The following is a 26,184-nucleotide window of genomic DNA, read 5'->3' on the forward strand; positions in this document are numbered from 1 at the left end:
TTCAGATGCATTTTTTGCCATCTCTGTTATTTTCTTTTTTAAAAATCAGACTTGCACGTGCAAACAAAATACCCTCCTGGGCCAGGATCACTGCAGCGGGAACAGCGACTCCTCCCATTGCCACCACTGAGAAGTGAGTAGCTGGCTGCACTGCGCAGGAGACTCCTCAGCGCCAGACTCAGGTCGGTCTCCTTTGGGTTCACTCAGGAAAGAGCCGGAAGCAGTCAACTCTGGATGCAGAGTTCCAGAACCCTGCGCAAGGAGAGCTCTTCCCACCCTGTACCAAACTAGCAGCAGCTGCTGCTGCTCCCCATTCTCCTTCCTGAGCCAACACAAAGGGGACCGCAGCTTGCGCTGACTTCAGTCTGGCGCTGAGGAGTCTCTTGCACTGCGTACCCAGTTTCCTCATTGCGCAGTGGCGACAGTGGGAAGAGAGTCGTTGTCCCCTCTGCCTTGATATTTTGCTTGTACGCACGCACGCAAAAGATGAGCGCAAGAAAAGGGCTGGAGCGACGGTGACGAGCAAGCCTTGCTCGCCCCCCGCTCCCCCGGTGGGCTTCCCACTCCTTGGGGGGCACAGGACGCCCCATAGAGGCGTCCTGCCGAAGGGGCGGCACCGCGGGGGATCCCTGGATCGGCAGCGGCCAGTGGGAGGTCCCCCGCCTCGCTCCAGGCACCGGGGAGCACGATGGGGAGACGCTCCGGCGTCTTCGCTACGATGCCGTCCGGAGAAACAGAGACTAGAAGGATGCGGCTGCTGTGCGGTGAGGCGTGAACTTCCTCTATTCCTTTTAACTATTCTATCAGCTTTAACAAAAAAGTCAGCTGTTTAAATTCTACTTTCGGTGTGAATCGGAGAGGCGCAGCTGGAGGGAGGGGGATTTCCCCCCCTCACTTGGACAGGCGGCTGGAAACGATTTAGCTCTTAGCCCCAGGGAAAGGAGGAGGAGGGGGAGAGCCAACCAATGATGTCACGCCCCTACTAAGTGAATTTTCGGACTTAAACCCTAAAACAATGATGATCTGGAAACTTTGAACATTAAACTTTGAAAACTTTATTTGTTGTCTCCAAACCCGAAGCTGGCAGGGCAAGATGGCACACTTCCGCTGTCTTTATGAAATGTGAAATCTGACTCCACCTTTGAAACTTCAGGCTTCCGGTCTTTGTCTCCGTGTTACTCAGACAAGTCTCTTCTGGATTGCTGTTCTTTGAACTCCCTGGAGTGGAAACTTTGCTCTATTGCCAGGGCCAGTGGAAATAAAAACTCTCTTCTGCCTGGACCTTCTGTCACTTGGACTCTCCTAGCTGCTTTGCCTTCCTGTCTGACCATTCTCTATACTGACTGAACTCTCTATGGTATAAAGAATGCCACCCAAAAAACCACTTCCTGGAAAGCCTGGCTTTGCTGCCTCTGCCCCGACATCTGCAACCTCCAGTCCAAGTACACAATCAATGATAACAGCTTTGATGCAACCTAAACCTCCGGAGATGGAGTTTCAACAAATGTTTCAGCAAATTATACAGGGACAAGAGGAAATAAAGAAACAACTCCAGGAGATGAAAAAAGAAATTAAACAGAACCAGGCCAAAATTAACAAGAACTCACAGAGATTGGACCTTTTGGAGGGTGGGGCGGCTGAGATGAGGGAAGGGATGGAAGGGATGCAGAAGGGAAACAAAGAACTTGACTCCCAGCAGATGAAAATAGAGTTTGAGAGAATGTCCTTTTATCTGAGATTTCAAAATGTGATGGAGACAGATGATGAAAATATAAGGGACATCATGACAAACATTTTGGCTGACTACATCCAGAAAGAGAAACAACAGATGGGGTGGGAAATAGACCTGGTTTATAGAGTGAATTCAGCTTATGCTAGGACACACAATGTTCCCAGGGAGGTACACATTAAATTCCTTAGAAAAAGCACAAGAGATGAGATTCTGAGCACACAAAGGGGGCAAGCCCTGACATACAAAGATAAGGAGATAACCATTCTGAAATAGATCCCCAAGAAAGTAAGAGAAAAAAGAAAAAACTATTCGCAATTAGCGAATAAATTATACCAGAAGGGGGTGTGGTTTAGATGGTTGATGTCTGAAGGTATGCTAATATTCTGGGAGGAGACAAGAGTTAGAATCAATACACCTATAGAGGCACAGGCCTTTATGGAAAAAAACAAACTACTCCTAGAAAAACCTGATGATCTTCCACCAGATACACAGGACACGGGAGGGGCCGGAGCTCTGCCGGCGGGGGGAGATGGGGCAACATCGAGAAAGCTCAGATCACAAAAATGAGTAAGAAAATACACCTGACATAAATTGATCGAAATTATTAACTGAACTTACATGCTGACTATATGTTATTATGTTACTACCTAATAATGAACTATGTGCAAATGTATACTATGAGTATGGAGGGGGGGCGCACCTACCGCACACTGCAGTTGCCAAAATTTGTAACCTATCCCCTACCTTTTCCCTTTGTAAAATATTTAAAAAACCAATAAAACTTTGTTTTATTAAAAAAAAGAAAGAAAAGGGCTGGAGCTCTTCCTGACCTTGAGTTGCCTGCGAAAGACGCGGAATCGCAAAATCAGGCGAGAAGATCGTGCCTTCTCAGGGCGGAGAGCAGATTGCGCCATTGGGTCAGCAGGGCGTCACAGGAGTGGGGCCAAAGCCTATTAAGACTGTTACCCATGCTAAGTATGGGTAACAGTCTTAATAGAGAATCTCAGTGCACGCGCATCCCACGTTCCTTTATTTTATTTTCCCCGCCTTGTTTTACGCCTCAGAAATGGTACCTCTTGGCTTCCGTATCTCTGCCCATCAACCTCCATCACTTGGAGTGAGCTGCTTTCCCAGCATCTTTCTTCTCCCCCTCCTCGCCTCCATTCCAACTCTTACTTTCCCCCCACCCATACACCCCTCTCCTTCCACCACGTGGGGAACCCGAGCCGCTCCTTCCCTTTGGGCTGGCTTCTTGCCAGCCTCTCTGCAGGAGGCTTCTCGGTGACCCCTGTGAAAAGGTCGTTCGACCCCAAAAGGGGTCGCGACCCACAGGTTGAGAACTGTTGAAATAGACACTCATCATGGTCTAGAATAGATATGATATGGATGTCAACGGAATTGATCTTCAACATATAGGAAATTGATATAGAAACAAGTACCTGGGCAGACCCCAATCCAATGACAATTAAATGGAAAGGACAAAGGAGAAGATCTAGATGAACTTTAAACAATAGTATATTAAAAGAAAAGGACTTTGTACAGAAAATAGAAAAAGAACCTGCTTTCTTTTTCAAAGAAAACAAAACAGGACACATCAATGCAGAATCTTTGGGAATCTTTGGCCTATGCTATAGGCTTGATAATAGATTACACAAGGAAAAGAAACATCAAGAAACGACAAGCCTTTAAAACATTAGAGGATGATTACAAGAGACTTGAAAAAGAGCTACAGAAATCTCCATTAAAAAAAAGACATCAAAATAAAAATGGACACAATTAAACATAAAATGGGACTAATGGAAAAGGAGGAACTAGCACAAATATCAGAGGTGTTAAACAGAACTACTTTGAAGATGCAAATAAACCAGGTATATGGGTAGCATATAAACTGAAAAAAGAAAGAGAATTAAGAAAAATAATGCAATTAATAAATGATGAAGGGCAAATTTGCCATAGAAATAGAGAAAAGAAAAAGATTATACAAAATTATTATGGAAAACTGTATGAACAAGAAAATATAGACGAGGGAAGAGTTAAACAATACTTACAGAAAGCGACTCTACCCCAGATATCTAAAGAAACTGAAGTGATGCTAGAAGGGAATATACCGATGATGGAGTTAATTGAAGCACTTAAAAAGGAAAATAATGGAAAGGCTCCAGGTCCGGATGGACTGCCAGCAGAATTTTATAAGACACTACAGGAATCACTGAGTCTTCTATTGTTAGAAGTTATGAATGAAGTCATGTTAAAGATGAGGTTATCCAAATCATGGTCAGAAGTATACATTATACTTGTGCCAAAGGAGGAAGCCGACCCATAATAAATTAAGAACTATAGACCTATTTCCCTGCTAAATTCAGATTATAAAATCTTCGCTTCAATATTGGCAGTAAGACTTAAAAGATATTTAAATAACTTTGTTCATCTTGATCAAAATGAGTTTCTGCCAAAGTGACAAATTAAAGATAATATGAAAATAATTCTGGACACTTTGGAATACTACGAGGCTCATCCTGAAAAACAAATGGCTTTGATATTTCTAGATGCACAGAAAGCCTTTGACAACATGAATTGGTGATTTATGTTATTACAGTTGGAGCAGATGGACTTTGGCAAGAAATTTATTCAAGCCATAGAAGCTATATATCATAAACAAACAGCAAAAGTAATGGTAAATGGGGAACTAACAGATTTTACTGATGTAAGGAAAGGGACAAGACAAGGCACTGTCACCTCTGTTGTTTGTGTTAACATTATAAGTCTTAAATAGAAATATTAGAGAAGAAAAAGATATAAAAGGTGTCAGGGTGGAATTTCAGCCCTGTTCCCCTCCTGGGTTATTGTATTTAATGAGGGATGAACTGTGGTTTTTCCTTGAAGTATACTTCAAAATTAAGAAAAATAAACCCGAGATATATTCTAAGAAATACATTTTATTGTAAAGAAAATGAAAGCAAAACTTACTAGCTAATGATTACATTTAGGCAGTGTTCCTGCCTACCTTCTTGGCAGGCGAACAAAAGAATTAAAAAAAATGTGGACATACGTAGTGAGCTTAGTGATACGAGTCAGATCAGTCTACTGTATGTCTTAGAGTTTAAGCACAGCTGGCAAACAAAAAATGCAGTGACACCCCTTTTTTTGCCAGTTGAGCAGACATCAGGTACATCATCAAATAAAGCACATCTTCTTATGCAGATGCTCGGGTTGAGCTGCTGGAAACAGTTTGTTGAGTATGTCAGCAATTTGATCATGTGTAGATACATATCGCAATTTAACAAAACCTTGGTTAACTAATTGCTTTATGTTTTGATAATGGATGTCAATGTGTCTGGACCTAGAACCTGTGAAATGTGACTCAGAAATATAAACCACCGATTCAGTATCTTCCATGACGGTGATTGGTCGAATCGGACGTGTCCAGATATCTGTGACCAAAGCATGTAAGAGAATTACATGCATCTGAAACACAAGCATATTCAGCTTCAGTAGATGAACAAGAAACAAAATTCTGTTTACTCACTTGCCAGTAAACAGGACATCCATTTAGGAACATCATATAACCTGAGGTACTTTTACTTGATTTCTTATCACTTGCCCAATCAGAATCTGCATAACAACATAATTCTGCATAATCAGTATGTGTTGGTTCTAACAATCAGTATGTGTTGGTTCTAACAATAACTTCATATGTTTAGTATGTTTTAAGTATTTCAATAACTTCTTAACCCATGTCCAATGAAACTGTTTTGCCTTACCTACGTGTCGAGACAAGAGATTAACACTAAGTGCAATGTTGGGTCTGGTCCAACTACTAATGTACAACAGTGATCCAATGACTGAACGATAAAGTGTTTGATCTTCAAACTCAGGACTTGATTCATGTGTCAAGTTGTGAAAATCTGTTTGCATGGGTGTCTTTGTTGTGTTAGCATCCTTCATATTGCAATGATGCAAAATGTGTTCAGTTTTATCCTCTTGTGAAAGACTAAACCCCTTCTGTGTTTTGTCAATCTGAACACCTAAGTAAGTGCTAATATGACCTAAAGATTTCAATGTGAAGTATCTCTGCAAAGCTTTAGCAAAAATCTCACTCATTTTCTTATTTGGACCAATATAAACGATATCATCAACATAAAGAAGAACTCATATGTATCGTTAGATCTTTTTGTGAACACGCACTCATCAGTTTCGGACTTAATAAAGCCCATTGAATTTAGTTTGTCAGTAAGACATAAGTACCACATAAACCAGACTGTTTCAGACCATAAAGACTTTTGTTTAGAAACCAGGTATCCCCTTCTTGCTGTCAGAATCCTGGAGGATCTCTCACGTAGATCTCTTCATCTAGATCAGCATGTAGATAAGCCATGTCAACATCGAACTGGAAAACCTCTAAACCAAGGATAGTTGCAGTGGCTAAAGCAATTTTTACACACTCAGTTTTGACTGTCGATGAGTAGGTGTTTGTGTAGTCCTCAGGATAATGTTGAGTGAAACCCTGAGCTACAAGTCTGGCTTTGTACAATGACTCACCATTTGGTTTCTTTTTGATTCTGTAGACCCATCGAGTGCCAATGACTTTTTTGTTTGCTAGAGGTTTTGCAGGTGTAAATAAATTAAGTTTCTTTAAACTGTCCATTTCATCCTGCATTGCCTCATACCACTTCTCTTGCTCTGAATCAGGAAGCTGCTTGATTTGTGTGTACGTATCAGGAGGAAGTGTAACATTGCAAATCAAAGGCAAGGGTGTTTTTGTCAGTTGCCACGAATATCGCTGTGGAGGGATTCCTTTTGTGACCCTCTTGGAACGTCTCAGAACAACAGTCCATTCTTCTTCTGCTTCGTCCTCATCCTCACATTCGTAGCTAGCATCAGCATTCACGGCTTGCGAAGACGGAACATCAGGTTGAGAAGAACTGGTAGATGAAATATCTGCCTGTGAATCTTGGTCATCAGGCTGCGTGGCATCTACAATATCATCTCTAGGAAAATAAACTCCAGGATCATTGGAATGAATCCTGGACCAATCAACATCTTCCTCAAAATTAGCAGATTATGAAATCACAATTACATGTTTAGGATCAATAAATTTGCTCCATTTTGAATTATCATCAATACCCATAAATCTCAGTCTCTTTGCTGCTGGACCTCCTTTTCTTCTTTGAGCTAAGGGAATGTTCACCATAGGGTATGAATCAAAAATATGGAGGTTCTTGAGATCAGGCTTGTAGCCATTCATCATGAAGAAAGGAGTCTGATTTATTACACTGCTCCAAGTACAGTTGACAATGTAATTTGCATATTTGATAGCTTCACCCCAGTATGGGTTACTGAAGTTGGCGTCTTCTAGGAGACAACGCATCATGGTTTGTAGGACCTCTCATATTCGTTCTGCAACTCCGTTATGAGCCAGTGTGTACGGAGCCGATGTCTGATGAAGAATTCCATTCTTATGCATCCAGTCCTGGAAACGCTAAGACATGAATTCGGCACCACGATCACTCTGGATTCTGGCGATGCGAACTTGGTATTGGGTAGAAACAAGAGCTGCAAATTCTTTAAAGATCTGAAAGGTCTCAGATCTCTCTTTCATAGGATATACTTATCCATATCTAGAGTAATTATCAACAATTGTTAGAAAATATTTTTTACCACCAATTGTTGGCGGAAAAGTACCCACTATATCAGTGTGTACCAAATCAAAAATGCGTGTTGACAGGCGTGTAGCGTGTTTGGGAATGGCTGCTGCTTTGGATTTGGCCTTCTTACAGACAGCACAATCCAAAAACACCTTACACACCTTTAGATCCAAACCTTTTGCGAACTCCGGCATTTTCTTAAGAACACGGAATCTGGCATGACCCAATCTTCTATGCCACTTGTGGATACACCTGTAATGCAAAGGTTTACCAATTAGTGAATTTTCAGCATTAAGAGTTTTGTGAGGAACTGCAGGCTTGCTCTGAGCAACCTGTTTCCTTATTTTCTTTTTGTTGGCCTTAGGAGCCTTTGGAGTAGCTACAGGAGCTCTCACTGGAACATCTCTCTCTGGGCCTGTGCCCTCCTCTTTTGGAGTTTGTATACTTTCCTGTGTTTGCGGTTTAGGATTTCGTTTTATGTAATAAACACCACCAATTAACATGGTTTCAGCAACAATATCTCCATTTTTAACTATGTAACTTGCTTTTTCGAGGTGGTGAACCTGGAACTTTAACACTCTAGACAAGTGACTTTGAATAAGCAAAGTACTATTTGCTGTAGGTATGTAATAAACATCAGGGATGAATGCATCAATGCATCTTTTCCCATGACCTTACAGGGATGATTGGAGAAAGAATAAAGTTCACATAGTTCAGGTTCAGGCTCGTGCATCTCTGTGAAAAATTCCTTTCTGTAGGTAACATGCAATGCTGCACCACTGTCCAAAGTCCACAAAAGCTGTCTGTCATACTCTGGATGAGGTTGTGGATCGTCGGTTAAGGCCAATGTGGCGAGTGGAGCTTGTGCATCACGCCTTGGACCACGACGACCTTGTCTTCCGCCTCTGCCTCTGCCTCCGGAATCTGTTCTTCTGGGCTGGTATGTGATGGGAGCTGGAACTCGTTGGAGACAATCCCAGGTGGCATGTCCCACACGGTTACAGATGTAGCATCTTGGCATCCTTGGAACGTAGGCTCTTCCTCAGAAGGGACGCCTCACTGGAGCTCTTGATGCGGGTGGTCTTCGCAAATGTGGCGTGGCTAACATGAGTGCTTCTTCTTCAATTAAAAGTCTGCAAACATTGTCCACTGTGCGTTGAGCAATAGGCACTTGGTTAAGCTTTGCAATGGCATCTTTCCATTCATAATTCAATGAGTTAATGATAATGCTGATCATTTGAATATCATCAATAAAATGACCTCTTTCCCTCAATTCTTTTCTCATTCCTTTCAGTTTGGTTAAATGTCCTCCAATTTGTTCACCAGCTTTCAATCTCGAACCATGGAACTCAGACATGAGTAAACATGAAGATTCGATTGAAACGGACCTGTAGCAATTTTCCAATTGGACCCAAATTTGTTGGGCTGTTGCATCAGGTGGAAAAGTAACCTGCAATTCAGTATCCATGGACATCAATAATGTTGTGCAAGTCTTAGTCTCTAAGTCTCTTATTGCAGTAGTCCATGGCTGGACAGGAGGATTAAACACCATACAATGGGTACCTTCTCTGCGAAGCAAAAGTGCAACCTCACTGACCCAGGCCTTATAATTCTGTCCTGATATTTTTAATTTTGACTCACCAGTCAATGGAGCAACAGAAGATGCCTGTTGAGGAATGTGCATTTGAAATGCTGGCTGTGCAGGTAAATACACTTGTTGACCCTGTGGTTGCTGTAGTCGAACCTGTGGTTGCTGTACTACAGCTGCGGCCGGTGCTTGAGCTGCAATATTAACATGGTCTGCTGGAGACGCAGCCATTTGCCTTTGCTGCATTAAGTATTGTTGTGCTCCATCTAAGAAGACACCAGCACCACCAGGGAGTGCTGAAGATTGGATCTGTGGAGACACTTATTGCATTGCAGCCTGAATATCTGAGTGAGTTAAGGACATGTTTGATAAAGTCTGGTGCAATATCTGTAATTGCTCCTGGAATTTACAATGCATGTCGGCTTTCTCTAGTAAATTACTTCTGCCAGTAGATGGTGCTGCAATTTCAGTTTTAGGCTACTCAGTTAATCTTTCTGCCTGCATGGCATGTGTAATTTGAGAAGAAAGAATGTCATGTGACAATTGTGATGTGTACACAGCTCTCTGTTCTGATTTGCCGGACATAATATCCTTCAGGGTGTGTGTCTTAGGCTTTGGAGAAGGAGCCAACATGGCATTTTCAGAAATTTGAAAAACAGGAGAGTCCCTCTTATCTGGCTTGAGCATAGATAAGGCCATTTTTGCCTGGGATAGCTCATGTTCAAAAATTTCTATTTGACCACGGTAGCCTTTTATAGCTTGCTTAGAGCTTCGAGGAGAATGATAAGTTTCTCTCTCTGTGTGGGAGTAAAAATGCTCTTCTGGTTGTGAAAACTTTGGCTTCTACCAAGTGTTTTAAATTCTAAAGGTTCTCGAAGAACTGTTTGGGAGCATGCATAAGTAGAAGGGGGTGTCACTGACCTCAGTTGTAGCACGTCGCCTTCAAGAGCAGCTTTTCTGTATTCTTCTTCTTCTTGAAACCTGTGTAAGAACATTTCTTCCTTTTCTTCTCCCACAGCAATTACTCCATCCAGTCTGGTTGCTGAAGCAAGCAGCATTTGAAGGGTTGAATGCCTGTGTAAAATACTTTTTGCTTCTTCATCAGAGATACCAGAGACATTTATATCTTTTGCTAAATGTTTTTTTTTCTTCTTTTTCAGCATTTTAGAGGTGATTTAAATCAGCGTTCCGCAGTCGTGAAAATAATCATCTGCCTAATTAGCCTAGACTCTTAGCATCAAAGTAACAAGCAAGGAAAAAACCATAAATCAGTCCAAAATAGCCATAATTCTAGCCATCCTCTGCTACCACGTGTCAGGGTGGAATTTCAGCCCTGTTCCCCTCCTGGGGTAATTGTATTTAATCAGGGATGAACCGTGGTTTTTCCTTGAAGTATATTTCAAAATTAAGAAAAATAAACCCAAGATATATTGTAAGAAACCATTTTATTGTAAAGAAAATGAAAACAAAACTTACTAGCTAATGATTACATTTAGGCAGTGTTCCTGCCTACCTTCTTGGCAGGTGAAAATTTTTTTTAAAAAAAATGTGGACATGAGTAGTGAGCTTAGTGATACGAGTCAGATCAGTCTACCGTATGTCTTAGTGTTTAAGCACAGCTGACAAACAAAAAACGCAGTGACAAAAGGAATGAAAATTAAAAAGGAAGAATACAAACTGCAAGCATTCGCAGATGACCTGGTTTTTATTTTAGAGGATCCATTAGAAAATCACTTAAATTGATAGAAAAGAAGGACTTCCGGTTCCGGCGGCTAGGGCGACGGGCAAGCCTTTGCCCGTTCCCGCTCTCCCGGTGGGCTTCCCCCGCTTCTGGGGGGGCACAGGATGCCCCGGAGAGGCGCCCTGCCGAGGGAGCGGCTCGCGGAGGGCCCTGGCATCGGCGGCGGCTGGTGGGGGCTTCTCCGCTTCGCTCTAGGCACCGGGGAGCAGTATCGGAGGGCGCGTGGGCGTCTCGCTCCATGCCGATCGGACAACATACTTTTGAAGGAAGCAGCAGCGGTATGGTGAGGGGCTTCCTTTCTTCACTCCCTTTCTTTTTGAATTGATGGACTTTCCAGCGTTTTTAAAAGTTAAACTTTCGGATTCTTGCTGGAGGTGCAGCTAGAGGGAGGGGGATCTTCCCCCCCCCTTGGACAAGCGGCTTGAGAAGATTTTGCTTTCGCCCCCAGGGGAAGGAGGAGGGGGGAGAGCCAACTAATGATGCCTCACCCCTGTAAAAGTGACTTTCATTGGATTTAGTTCCAGAACTTATGGGTGAACTGAGAATTTTCTGAACTTTTAAAACCTTGTTATGCCTCTGAGCCCAAAGCTGGCAGGGCAAGATGGCACACTTCCGTTGTCTTCATGAACTCTGAAACCTGACTCCACCTTTAAAATTCAGGCTTCCGGTCTTTGTCTCCGTGTCACCCAGAAGAATCTCTTGTGGATTGCTATTTTCTGAACCCTCTGGAGAGAAAATTTTTCTCTATTGCTAGACTGACTAAAGAATCTCCCAGCTGCTTGGATCTTCTGCCTCCTGAACTCATCTGCCCGCTCTACCTCTTCAGCTGTCCAGTCTCTACACTGACTGATTTCTCTGCTTTATAAACTATGTCTCCAAAAAGACCACCACCTGGAAAACCTGGCTTTGCTACCTCTGCACCGACATCTGCAACATCCAGTCCTGCTACACAGTCAAAGATTACAGAACTGATGCAACCTAAGAGTACAGAGATGGATTTGCAACAAATGCTTCAGCAACTCATACAGGGCCAGGAAGAAATTAAGAAACAATTAAAGGAAATGAAGGAAGAAATTAAAGAGAATCAAGTTCAAATTTATAAGAACTCACAGAGACTGGACCTTGTGGAGGGTGGGGTGGCGGAGGCGAGGGGGGGGTAGAAGCTTTGCAGAAGGGTAACAAAGAACTTGATATCCAACAAATGAAAACAGAATTTGAGAGAATGTCCTTTTATCTTAGATTTCAAAATGTTATAGAAGCAGATGGGGAAAACATAAGGGACATCATGACTAATATCTTAGCTGAATATATACATAAAGATAAACAACAGATGGAATGGGAGATAGACCTGGTCTATAGAGTGAACTCAGCTTATGCCAGAACACATAATGTACCCAGGGAGGTCCATATCAAATTTCTTAGGAAAAGCACAAGAGACATAATTCTGGGTGTACAAAGGGGGCAAGCATTGACATATCACGATAGGGAGATAACCATCTTGAAGCAGATCCCAAAAAAAATTAGGGAGAAAAGGAAAAATTATTCGCATTTGGCAAATAAATTATACCAGAAAGGGGTGTGGTTTAGATGGTTGATGCCTGAAGGGATGTTGATATTCTGGGAGGAGACAAGAATCAGAATCAATACACCCATAGAGGCTCAGGCCTTTATGGAAAAAAATAAAGCGAACCTAGAAAAAACAGAAGACTCTTCAACGGTCACACAGGACACGGGAGGGGCCGGAGCTCTGCCAGCGGGGGGAGAAGGGGCAACACTAAGAAAGCTCAGATCACAAAAATGAATAAGAAAATCACATTGTTATAAACAGGCCGAAAGTAATAATGAAATTATATCTAGACTATACATTATAATATACAAGCTGATTGAAAAATTTTTTATAGAACTAATATGCTGATTTTATACGATTTTGTATTAATGTTTTATACATAGATGTATCTTATGAGTTTGGAGGGAGGGGGCGTCTGCCATACTTGCAACTGCCAAAATTTGTATACCATTCCACTTACCCTTTTCCTTATAAATGTTTTAAAAAACCAATAAAATTTTCTGGAAAAAAAAATTGATAGAAAAGAAAATGTCACAAATAAGGTCAAGTATTTGGGGATATATTTGACAGCAAGATGCAGTACACTTAAAGAGAATAATTATCACAAACTTAAACAACAGATTATGACAGACCTGGCGAGATGGGGAAATTTACAGTTATCACTAATAGGGAGAATATCAACAATCAAGATGAATATACTACCTAGGATTTAAAATTTGTTCCAGATAATTCCAATCAGATTAGGGAAAGATTACTTTGAAGATCTAAATAAAATAGTGTTGAAGTATATTTGGCAGGGAAAGAAAGCGAGAATAAAATTTAAACTGTTGCAAGATGCTAGAACAAGAGGAGGATTTGGCCTACCTAATTGGGAGTTATACTATCAGGCAACAAGCTTGATGTGGATTAAGGAATGGATAATGCTAAGAAATTCTAGACTATTGACACTAGAAGGACATGATCTGTTGTTGGGATGGCGTGCTTTCTTATGATACAAGGGAATTAAAACACAGGAATACTTCAGAAGACATTATATACATGAGGCTTTGTTATTAAGCTGGGGGAAGATTAAAAGGCATCATTATTTTAAAAATCCAATCTGGTTATCAACTATTGAAGTTTTTTCATACCCAATAACATATAAAAAGGAACGAACAGATATGGTGAAATATTGAATGCCAAGGGTAAACTTAAATCTATGCAACAACTGGAAGAACGAGGTATAAGGATGAATTGGTTTTCATATATGCAAATACATTCTAGATATGATAAAGATTTTAAAATAGAAGGCTTTTATGATAAATTGGCTGATTTAGATAAATTCCTGACAGGTACCGATGAAAAGGTGATTTAAAAAAATATATGGATACTTATTAGAGGTTAAGCTAGAAGAGGAACAAGTTAAAGAAAGAATGATTGCTTGGGGGAAAATTTTTGGACATGGGATTGATTTAGAGAAATGGCAAAAATTGTGGTCTCAAAATTATAAAATGACAATGTCAACAGCATATAAAGAAAATGTGTATAAGATGTTTTACAGGTGGCACTTACCTTCAACGAGAATAGTAAGAATGTTTAAGAACAAGTCCGAAAAATGTTGGAAATGTCATCAGAACTCATATTACCATATATGGTGGGCGTGTGCAGAAGCTAAAAGATACTGGACTAAAATTCACATATGGTTGGAAAAAATGATAGAAAAACATATAGACTTCAAACCAGAGATATTCTTTTTGAGATTTTACTGGAAATATATGGTAGATAATTGAAATATCTGATTGTAAATGTGTTAACAGCGGCTAGAACTGAATTTGTAAAAAATTGGAAAAACGAGAAAACACCAACGCAAGAGGAAGTTATTTAGAAAATAATGGAATGTGCCAAAATGAGCAAATTGACATTTGAAATCAGACAACGAAGATAAACAATTTTGTAAGATATGGGATTCATTTTATCAATGGTTAGATGAAAAAATATGGAAATGAAATATACTAGAGAATCTTACAATACAAGGATAATGGAATGATACAGAATATAATGTAAAGCTGTACTACCATTGGATATATTTAGAATGATGTAATTAAATGCCATAATATAAATTAAATCAAAATTCAGAATATCGCACTTAAAATGAAGTATAATAGATATAGTCAAATAAATGATTAATGATGATAATAATGGATACATATATACTAGATTGATAATATGAGATTTTATATAAATTGTAAGTGAGGACTTTGGAGAGAATGCACAAAGGTTTTGTAACCAACTGACACACTATATGTAACTGGAAGCTGGTTTTACGTTTTAAGTCTTGTTTGTGTTCGTCTGAAAAAAAACTATTTAAAGAAAAGAGAAAGCCCTTGCCAATCCAGCACAAGAAAACTAACAACAGGGTCTCCCCATACTCCCGTAGTCAACCCTTTCGACAGGTTGACTCTGGAACATCTGCTTCCCAGTTTCAGAGACCATATACCCAGGGGACAAATAGATACCAGAAAAGACAGCCCTTCAGGGACAGGGGCAGACAACAGCCCTATGGCAAATGACCTTTCTGGCAGGCTTATTTATTTATTTATTTATTTATTTATTTATTTATTTATTTATTCTTCGCATTTCTAAACCGCCCCCTCTCCCAAAAAGGGACTCGGGGCAGTGTACAGTCCACACAACAAATAACAAATAAAATACAAATATAAATAAATATACGTATATATGTGGAGGAGGTTAAAATTAAGAGTACTGTACAGAAGAATAAATATGGGTCTAAAAGCCCTAAAAACAATTAAAAATTAAAACATTACCCTTAAAATAACCAGATGAGAGTATACTACCAGGAGTTCATAGTTGTAACATTTACAATTATGCCAGGCCAGCTAATCGGAACAGGTGAGTCTTCAATTTTTGTCGGAAGGAGCAGAAGTCCAAGGTGGTTCTAATGTCGGGGGGGAGGTCATTCCAGAGGGTTGGGCCCATCACAGAGAAGGCTCTACTCCTTGGCGCCGCCCGCTGGCATTGCCTAGTGGACGGCACCTGGAGAAGGCCCTCCCTGTGAGAGCGGATTGGCCGCAGGGATGTATGTGGGAGGCTAATGCCAAGCCTTCCGAAGAGCAAAGTGACTTGCCTCAACTTGCGAATTGGTGGCCATCTACAAGCCTTCCTACCCCAGTGGAAGGAGACAACCACAGATGCCTGGGTCCTCCAGACAGTGAGGCTGGGCCTCACCATAGAATTTCTCTCCCCACCACCCCACCACTTCCTGAGTTGCCCCACTCCCAAGAACCCCTCCAAGAGGGAGTCGATGGAAACCGAGATTCGCCGCCTTCTAAACATCAAGGCAATAGAACCGGTTCCATCAGGTCAGTAGGGTCTAGGCTTCTACTCCATCCTTTTCCTAATATCCAAGAATTCAGGGGGTGGTGGTTGCAGAGCCATTTTAGATCTCAAAAAACTCAACTTCCATGTAGCGTACAAATGCTTTGAAATGCAGTCCCTAAATTCCATCCTGGGCAGCATTGGGGAGGGTCCAATATTAAGGATCTGCTTACCTCAATAGATCTCAGGGAGGCTTACCTGCACGTGCCCATCAGGCCATCACATTGAAGGTTCCTGCGCTTCCACTATGCGGGGTGCCACTTCCAGTATTGCGCCATGCCTTTTGGCCTGTCATCGGCCCCAAGGATCTTCACAAAGCTGTTAGCAGCAGTAGCAGCACATCTGCATTCCCGACCGGTGAGAGTACAATGTTACCTGGACGACATCCTTATTCAGAAATAGATCTGGTTTATAGAGTGAACTCAGCCTACGCTAGAACACACAATGTACCCAGGGAGGTACACATTAAATTTCTCAGAAAAAGTACAAGAGATGAAATTCAGAGTGCACAAAGGGGGCAAGCCTTGACATACCAAGATAGGGAGATAACCATCTTGAAACATATCCCCAAGAAAGTGAGGGAAAAAAGAAAAAGCTATTCGCAATTATACCAGAAGGGGGTGTGGTTCAGATGGTTGATGCCTGAAGGTATGCTAATATTCTGGGAGGAGACAAGAGTTAGAATTAATGCACCCATAGAGGCGCAGGCCTTTATGGAAAAAAACAAAGTACTCCTAGAAAAACCAAATGATCCTTCAACAGACATACAGGACACAGGAGGAGCCGGAGCTTTGTCGGCGGGGGGAGATGGGGCAATACCGAGAAAGCTCAGATCACAAAAATGAGCAAGAAAACCCACCTGATATAAACTGATCGAAATTACTAACTGAATTTATATGCTGACTATATGTTACTACTTAGTAATGAACTTTATGTAAATGTATACTATGAGTATGGAGGGGGGGGGCACCGACCGCACATCGCAACTGCCAAAATTTGTAACCTTTCCTTTACCTTTTTCCCTTGTAAAATGTTAAAAAAACCAATAAAACTTTGTTTTAAAAAACAAAAACATATTAACATAGAGGAAAGTCCAAAATGTTTCCATATCTATACTTTTAAAAGATAGGAACATTTTAGAAAGAGCAAAGTCAGCCCATATGCTTTTTTTGTTGCCTTAATGTTGATAATTGTGTGTGGAAATGCCACAATTCAAATTTTTAGAGGTCTATATTTTAGTAATTAAACTTATTTTATATATTTCCATGTTTGCATTCACATTGCATATTAAAATTTAGAAAAACCTTTTAAATTGAATTAGGCTTTTTAATTTTTTTTATTCAGAAAAGCTTCACTGGCCAGAGCAAGAACTGTCCAAGAAGTGCATCTTGAAGCCTGAAGAACAGAAATTTCTTTGCATGAATGAAACCAGAAGTGTTAAGCCCTGCATCCTTAAGGACAACTTCACCACAGGGACAAGCAGCTACAATGTTTTGCTGCAGAGCAAAGAGGAAAAAAAACATCAGAAACATTCATCAACCCACCACAAAAGACTCCGGAAGCCCACCAAACCCACTCATTGCTCACACAGTAATGAACGCCACAAGGTTAAGACACCACTGTTCATTCCCCCAAATGGGTGGTGCTGTTTCAAAAGGCACTCCTCCTATTTTATTCCCAACTCACTCCGCAATGGGATTAAATTAGCACAAAGTATTTCAGTAACAGGGAACAGCATAGGATTGTCAACTCCACCCAAAAACAAATCTAAAAAACATTTTACCTTTAGCCTAGGAAGGCCCAAACATTTGCAAACATCTAAAAGCTGCTTAAAAGATGGAGATGCCACTGGTCGAAAGTTTTGTATCCTCACTGCAATCAAGCCTTCCAATGTGGAAAGGGAGAAGATAAAGTTCTTCAAATCAGATTTTACCTCTAATCCACAGTTTGAATATGCAAGTTCTGTCTTGCCCAGTGTACTTGAAAAGTACAGCCAAGCATCCAGCTTATTTCTTAAACAGGTAAATATATTTTTGCTATACCTATTTCTCATGCATAATTCTTTTTGAGTCAGTTTTTCTTCTTTTCTCCTATTATTTTTTCCTTAGATCTATTAGCCTGGAAAGGGGATAGTCTGATTAGGAAAGAGGTTTTGAAAAGCAGGATGAAAGGACACAGAGCACTTGTGCAGCTTTCATTTCCATTTTAAGAAGTGAAAGTCTGAAGCAGGGCTTCTATTGATAATGGCCTCTGAAACAAGCAGTGGTGACATCAAAGCAATAACACATGGATCATCAAGCAAATGGATGATTACATAATTTATGACAAGATGTTCCATGTAATCGCAGATATTCATAACTTTTGCTTAGGCTTCCATGCGAGAAGGGAGTATTTCTCACACTTAGGTATAGGAGTGGGTTGCAGTCAGCAATGCAGTGCACACATGCATTATACAATCACACCATCATGGCCACCATCTTGACTTTTTACATATTAGGACAAAGTTTATCTATTTTTAATCCATTTTAAAATGAAAAAAAAAACCTACTACTACTTTTTTGTGTTTTCACAAGCAGGGCTAAAACAACATCTTTTGAGGATGATATAGGTCTAGATTTAATGCACTGAATAGATTACATAGCTTTCAACACTTTTCACCTCTTGGATTTTGAAAGAGTAATAGTTCAAATCTAGAAAAGGCAAACTAAAGAGTTCAGTAGTATGTCAAAATGGGAAAAAGTTCAGTGCCTCCTACACATACACCACTTTTACTTTATAATCAAGCCTTCTATTCCTATACATGTAAATTCATACATTGGAATAGAACAGATTTAAATAAATATTCTTTCTTTTGAGGACATTTCATTACCCAAACTAGGTAACATCATTAGTGCTTGTTACAACTTAATTTCATTAGAAACCGAAAGATATTAGATTACTGATACTAATTTTTTTGGAAAACTATATCTTTAGTTGTTTTTTAATCTCATAGTATCTTCTTGTTTTTTGTTCTCTCTGAAAAAAAATCAAAGCACAGTGAACAATTAGATCAGAAGATAAAATATTAAAGCGAACAATCTGCTTAAATGAAATGATTGTTCAATAGAAATTGTAAGATCCTGTCTCTACTCTCCATTAAAGAAAGTATGGACTCTTGAGACAGCAGCATTTCAAAAGTCTGATGTTGACTGAGCCAATCCACAGGTACGAAGATGTTGTGAAGACAGTCATCCTGGGAAGGAGATAAGGGACGGTTCCCAGGCGCTTCTTTCAAGAGACTTCAGAACTGAGACAAAACAGACGGACCCCCCTCCCTTTATACATTCCCCAAAGGCAAATCAAAGCACAGGGCAGATAAGTGTCAGAGCTAGAGTTATAATCTAAGGGATTCCAGGATATGTAGGAAGCAGGAAGAGAGTAATAAGTGAATAAATGATCCAGCCCCCCCCCCTCACAGAAATGGCAGTATCACAATAGGGATCTGACAGAAATCATATATGTATGTGGAATAAGCAATGAGGATTATAAATTGCTATCAGTATGCTAGGAGTTTGCTTTGGAAACTGCAGAATATAATTCTGAATTATTTATGCCACTTGTTACAAAATACAATACTTCCTTCATAGCAGAAACCATATTTTCCTTTTAGCATCAAACATTCCATGAGCTTACATGTCAACATTTGTAGATGTGAGAGGAATTCCTCACAGTCATGCAATATTAGAACAGAATAGAGCTGGAAGCAGAGGTGGGTTCCTACCGGTTCAGACCAGTTCGGCCAAGTAGATAGTAACTCGCCCTGCCACGCCCCCAAACCATGTTGTTTTTTGCTTCTGTGCATGCGCAGAAGCATTTTTACTGCTGCGCATGCACGCATAGCGTGCATCAAGTGCATCCCTGAGTGAACCGGCAGTAGCAGAAGCCAGAACCCATCCCTGGCCTGAAGACCTTCTAGTCCAGCTCCCTGCTGTGGCTGGAGATTTTATATCAGGGTGGCTGTCCAATCTCTTCTTAAAAACCTCCAATGATGAAGTGCCCACAATTTCTGAAGGCAAACTGTTCCACTATTTAGTTGTCCTCACTGTTAGGTAGTTTCTCCTTAATTCCAGGTTGCTTCTCTCTAATTAGTTTCCAACCATTGTTTATTTTCCTGCCCTCTGGTGCTTAGGAGAATAATTTGACTCCCTCTTCTTTGTGGCAGCACCTCAAATATTGGAATACTGCTATCATGTCACCTATATTATATTATGTTATGTTATGTTATGTTATGTTATGTTATATTTATTATACTATACTATACTATACTATACTATACTATACTATACTATACTATTATATTATTATATTTATTATATTATATTATATTATTATATTATATTATTATATTATATTATATTATATTATATTATTATATTATATTATTATATTATATTATATTATATTATATTATATTATATTATATTATATTATATTATTATATCATATTATATCATATATTTATTATATTATTTTTATTATATATTATATATTATTTTTATTATATACAATACAATACAATACAATATGGAACTTTTGATATACAGCATGTCATTTGTCATGCCACAAAGGCAGATGCATTCCCTTTAGAAAGAGGGCTGTTCTTCATGTCTCTTTATAATGGAGTTGCTCAGTTCTTTTGAAATAAATGGAACAATCATTTATGCAGGGATACATATAAATAGATAGATTTGCCTTACTACGTATAGGTAATGCGAGGAAAATGGAGAACCATTGTTGAAGTTATTGGAACGGTTTCTGAACAATGTTAAGTGTGGATTCACACATGTTGCTGTCAAATCAGCATATACATTTTTGAAAAAAGATTTTGAAGATAATCAGGTACCTTACTTTCCATTTCACTACTGTAACTACCCAAGGAATAGTGCTCCTGGCCACCACTACAAATGATTAGAAGGGGACATTGGAAAGGCAGGGTAATATTATGGGCCAATAAGATAATTATTAGCATGAAACTGCTTTTTGGCTCCTTAAACTGGACTGAGGTTCACTATTCCCCCAACACCAATCCTGAATTGGAAATATGAGGGGGGGGGGATCATATATTTAATCTTGATGTGAAACTTAAAAGCATCTGTCCTTTTCATATTCATAGAGAAGAAACCTCTACACAGACAAATTGCTCTTGTGATACACATAATTCCAAGGCCAAGAGCAAACACAGTCACCAATTAGAACATTTGGCATATTTAACATTTATGTCTGCTACCTTTTTGTCACAGGCTATCAGAATTATGGAACTCACTTTGCAAAAATATGGAAGCTATGAAAATTTTGAACAGTCCACCGGAGGAAGCCTGCTGCCTAGGAGTCGCATCTGGAATCATGTTCGAAAATATATGGTGAAAGAAGGCTGCCTCGGCGAGGTTGGTTTTTTTGCAGCATTTCTTTGAAATAGAGTGTCACAGTTTATCTACATTCCTAATTGTAGTTTTATATTAGCCATCATTCCTACAGGTGACATGCATACACAATTAATTGTAACCAGCTGTCTCTAAAGAGTGATAACCATACGATGCAGGAACTACCAATTATTTTTTAGAGTAAGCTATACATTCCTGTATGAATACATCCACTGTTGTTTGTCATGTTTCAATTTAGACATAGAAATAGGTAAAATAAACAAGAGGACAAAGTGCTGTGTATTCTGCTTTGGGTTTTGAAAAAGGAAAATAGCAATAGCTATTCGAGACTAGACCTGCTGCTACTGCGAGAGTCCCCCCTCTCGCAGTCATGGCCTCCAGCCCTTTCAAGGGCCCACCTTGAGGACGGGTTTGTTAACCCAGAGAGGTGGAGGAAGCGTGCATTAAGGGTTTTTTTAGTTAATTGTTTTTTAAAATTTGTAAAGGGTTCTAAGGGTGGGGGGGGGAAGGACCAGATCAGGAGTGATAGTAGAGCCAGGCAACTAGGTGTGGTCGAAAGAGGAAGGAACGGAGCGGGAGAGGAAAGGGAGGATAACATTCCATTACAGGGCTCTTTGATACCAACGGTCGTGGGGAGGGGCAGGCGCGAGGACACATTAAGAACGCGCAGTCGGTTGGGAGACCGGGGTTTTTGGTCATTCCCGGTCGTTTGTACCAACCCCTGCATACTAGGTGGTCAGGTCCCACAGGCCCAAGGCCTGAGACTGCTGTTATGCAACGCGAGGTCCGTTGTCAATAAGGCCCCCCTCATTCATGATCTTATTTTGGAGGGGGAGCCGGACCTCGCAGGAATAACTGAGACCTGGCTGGGCTGCGAGGGAGGTTTACCCCTCGTGGAATTGTGCCCACCAGGTTATCGAGCATTTCATCAGCCTCGGGCCCAGGGGAGGGGCGGCGGGGTAGCAGTGATTATTCGGGAAGACCTTGAGCCGAGAGAGTTCACCGTGCCACAGACATCCGGGTGTGAGTCCCTTGTCGTGAGATGGGGCCCAGGGAGGCAGTTGGGCCTGCTGATAGTATACCTGGCTCCTCGCTATACGTCAGCGGCCCTGCCTGAACTCCTTGAGCTGATCTCATCGGTGGCGGTTGAGACCCCCAACCTTATAGTGATGGGGGATTTCAATCTGCCGTCGATGGGAGAAGCGTCTGAGGGGGTTCGGGAGTTCATGGCTTCCATGACAGCCATGGACCTGACCCAGTTAATTCAGGGCCCTACTCACGAGGGAGGTCACACGCTGGACCTTGTTTTTGTCTCAGGCCGGTGGATGAGTGATCAGGGAATAGGGGACTTAGCCATTACTCCCCTGTCATGGTCGGATCACTATCTTCTCCGGCTGGACTTCCCTGGTGCTACCCCACACCGCGAGGAGGCGGAACTGGAAGGTATTAGATGGTTCCGCCCCAAGCGCCTGTTGGAACCAGATAGGTTCCAGACGGAGCTTGGGCCACCTCCTGTGGATTTGACCCGCCCCCGAGTGGAGGACCTGGTAGACGCATGGAATAGTGCGACTACCGGGGCCCTGGACCGGGTGGCGCCTTTGCGGCCTCTCCTGCGGCGACAAACCACCCTGGCTCCCTGGTTTACCGAGGAGCTAAGGGTGATGAAACGCCAAAGGAGACGCCTAGAGAGTCGTTGGAGATCCTCTCGTTCCGAATCTGACCGAGCACAGGCACGAGCCTATTTGAGGACGTACCTTGTGGCATTAAGAGCGGCCAAACGTCAACATTGCGCCGCCCTTATTGCGTCTGCAGATAACCGCCCTGCCGCCTTGTTTCGGGTGACTCGCTCCCTCTTGTTTGAGAGGCCGCGGGAAGCCCCTTTACAGGGTAGAGCAGAGGAGTTTGGGAAATATCTACATGACAAAGTCGCTCAAATCCGGATGGGATGGGCCCCCTTCAGTGGTTCAGTAGAGACGCCCGTGGCGAGTCTTGAGGGTCCGCTTTGGGAGGAGTTTGATTCGGTTGCCATCGAGGATTTGGACAGGTTGCGTGGACGTCTGCGACCCACCACATGTTTATTGGACCCGTGTCCCTCCTGGCTTGTACTGGCATCCTGGGAGGTTACACGTGACTGGCTCCTGGTCCTAGTGAACACTTCGTTGGGTGAGGGGTCTCTACCAGCCGCCTTGAAAGAGGCGGTGGTGAGACCCCTGCTCAAGAAGCCTTCCCTGGACCCGACGGACCTAGTCAATTACCGTCCAGTCTCCAACCTTCCTTTTCTAGCGAAGGTTGTAGAGAGTGTGGTGGTACAGCAGTTCCCACGCCACCTGGAGGAAAATGATTATCTAGACCCGCGCCAGTCCGGCTTCCGACCCGGGCACAGCACGGAGACGGCCTTGGTCGCATTGGTGGATGATCTCTGGCGGGCCAGAGATAGGGGTTGTTCCTCTATCCTGGTCCTATTAGACCTCTCGGCGGCTTTCGATACCATCGACCATGGTATCCTGTTGCACCGGCTGGAGGGGCTGGGAGTCAGGGGCACCGTTTTACGGTGGTTTGGCTCCTACCTCACTGACCGGACGCAACGTGTGTTGGCAGGGGAGCAGAGATCGACCCGGAGGCCTCTCACATGTGGAGTGCCACAGGGTTCGGTACTCTCGCCTCTCCTGTTCAACACATACATGAAACCGCTGGGCGAGATCATCCGTGGCTTTGGGGTGGGATATCATCTGTATGCTGATGACACTCAGCTATACATCTCCACCCCGAACCACCCCAATGAGGCCATCGAAGTGATGTCCCGGTGTTTGGAGGCCGTACGGATCTGGATGGATGGCAACCGACTGAAACTCAACCCTTCCAAGACGGAGTGGCTGTGGCTTCCGGCGCCCCGGTTCAACCAGGTGCTTCCATCTCTGGCCATTGGGGGCGTGCAATTAGCCCCTATGGAACAGGTGCGCAATTTGGGCGTCCTCCTGGATGCCCGGCTGTCCATGGATGACCATGTAACAGCCGTGGCAAGGGGGGCGTTCCATCAGGTTCGCCTGATGCGCCAATTGCGCCCCTTATTGGACCGGGATGCCCTACGCACAGTCACCCATGCGCTGGTGACGTCTCGCCTGGACTACTGCAATGCTCTCTACATGGGGCTTCCTTTGAGATGCACTCGGAGACTACAGTTGGTCCAGAACGCGGCCGCGCGGGTGATCATGGGGAGGACTAGATTCTCCCCTGTAACACCTCTCCTGCGCGAGCTGCACTGGCTTCCTGTGGTCTACCGAGTGCGTTTCAAGGTCTTGATTATGATCTTTAAAGCGCTTCATGGCACAGGGCCTAGTTACATGCAGGATCGCATCCTGCCCCACACATCCCTACGACCAATCCGCTCTCACAGAGAGGGACTTCTCCGGGTGCCGTCCGCCAAACAGTGCCGGGGGGCGACACCCAGGAGCAGAGCCTTCTCTGTGATGGGCCCAGCCCTGTGGAATGACCTCCCCCGTGACATCAGGATTACTTCCGATCTCCGCTCCTTCCGTGTACAACTGAAGACCCACCTCTTTCAACTATCTGGCCTGGCTCAACCGTAATTTTTTCGTACCCCTCCTGACTGTCTGTTTTTAACATTTTGAATTTGGATTGTACATGGGGTTTTATAATTAGGGTATTTTAATGGTTTTTAATTGTCTATGTATTGTATCTGTTAACCTCCTCCGTACATGTGTGTCTTTGTATCTATGTATGTCATGGGTTTATGTAAATGTTATATGTTTTTTACTCCATTGTACGCCGCCCCGAGTCCTATTCGGAAAGGGAGCGGCTAATAAATTTAAATTGATTGATTGATTGATTGAATAGCAGTTAGATTGATATACTGCCCAATATTGCTTTATAGCACTCGCTGGACAGTTTATAATATAGAAGCATTATCTGCATACAGTCGAACCTCTAGTCACGACCTTAATTTGTTCCATAACTTTGGTCGAACCTAACCAAAATGAATGCAAATTTAATGCAGCAGCCACACAAAGTTGCTGTTGTTTGGCGCTTACAAAAATGTGGTGCAGAAGAGGAAATGGACCATGGACGTGTTTGATTGCCACCCGAGTATGTTTTGTGAATTTTTTGGTCGGAACCCGATTTGGTCGTGGTCAGAAGCGTTCATGACCAGAGGGTCTACTGTATTGCCCCCAATATTCTTCATTTTTCTGATCTCAGAAGGAAGGGAGGCTGAGTCAACCTTGAGTCCCATCAGGATCGAACTTCAGGTTTTGGGCAGAGTTTGCAATACTGCATTTTAATCACTGCACCATCTGGGCAAGCATGCAATATAACTCTACAAAAAGAAAGAAAATTGAACTATTATCCATCACTGATAGTGAATATAATAAAATAAATTTTATAGAAAAGGAATGCACTGTCAAATCAAAAATATGAATACTAACATAGTTTTATCTTCTATGGCTTGTTTTTCTTCCTCAGATTGTGGTTCATCTTTCTGAAGATTTGCTTTCTCGGGCCTCAATGACTGTAGTGAATGGCCGTCCAACTCTTACTATCAATATTTCCACTGCAAGGGAACATTGGTTAGAAGGGATGCTCAGGCATGAAATAGGTATGTAATAATTATTCTGAGTTTTCCCCAACCCAAAGTACTCCAGCTTTGAGAAAATGGCTAAGGGGAATAGCAACTTAATCTAGTGGTTAAGGTAACAGGTTAGAAACCAAAAGACTGAGTTCTAATCCCACTTTAGGCATAAAAGCAGGCTGGCTTTAGCCTATCACTCTTTTTGAGCCCAACACACTTCATGGAGGAATTATTGTGGGGAAAATGGCAGGAGAAAGTAATATTATGTATGTTTATTGCCTTGAGTTATTTATAAAAATAATAAGGGCAGGATAGAAATAAAAAAATAAAGTAAAATTAGCAGGCAAAGGGAAAATTAGGCACATGTCCTCACTTACTGTATATCTGTTCATACGCAAACATAGATCCTGTTTGCTACATCATGTATACCATATTTGCATTGCTTCTGCAAACACAAATTGGAAACAGACTTTTGCAAAAATTGGAATACTTTTTGAATAATGTTTGTAATCCACTAAACCACTAACAACC

General features: G+C 41.9%; 1 protein-coding gene across 2 annotated transcripts in view; it reads left to right on the top strand.

The window, feature by feature from the left end:
• Positions 1–26,184, top strand: part of MATCAP2 (microtubule associated tyrosine carboxypeptidase 2) — a 55,424-nt gene that overhangs the window by 12,820 nt on the left and 16,420 nt on the right. For both annotated transcript variants that reach the window (XR_014173562.1, XM_081932603.1), the window contains exons 2-4: positions 16,993–17,669; positions 20,928–21,071; positions 25,548–25,680. Coding sequence is in view for 1 of the 2 variants with exons in the window: in XM_081932603.1 (XP_081788729.1) it covers positions 16,993–17,669; positions 20,928–21,071; positions 25,548–25,680 (954 nt within the window). In the remaining variant the exon portion in view is untranslated. The remainder of the gene's footprint in view (positions 1–16,992; positions 17,670–20,927; positions 21,072–25,547; positions 25,681–26,184) is intronic.

The sequence above is a fragment of the Natrix helvetica genome, assembly GCF_964273705.1.
Source record: "Natrix helvetica genome assembly, chromosome: Z".
NCBI classification, from domain to species: domain Eukaryota; kingdom Metazoa; phylum Chordata; class Lepidosauria; order Squamata; family Natricidae; genus Natrix; species Natrix helvetica.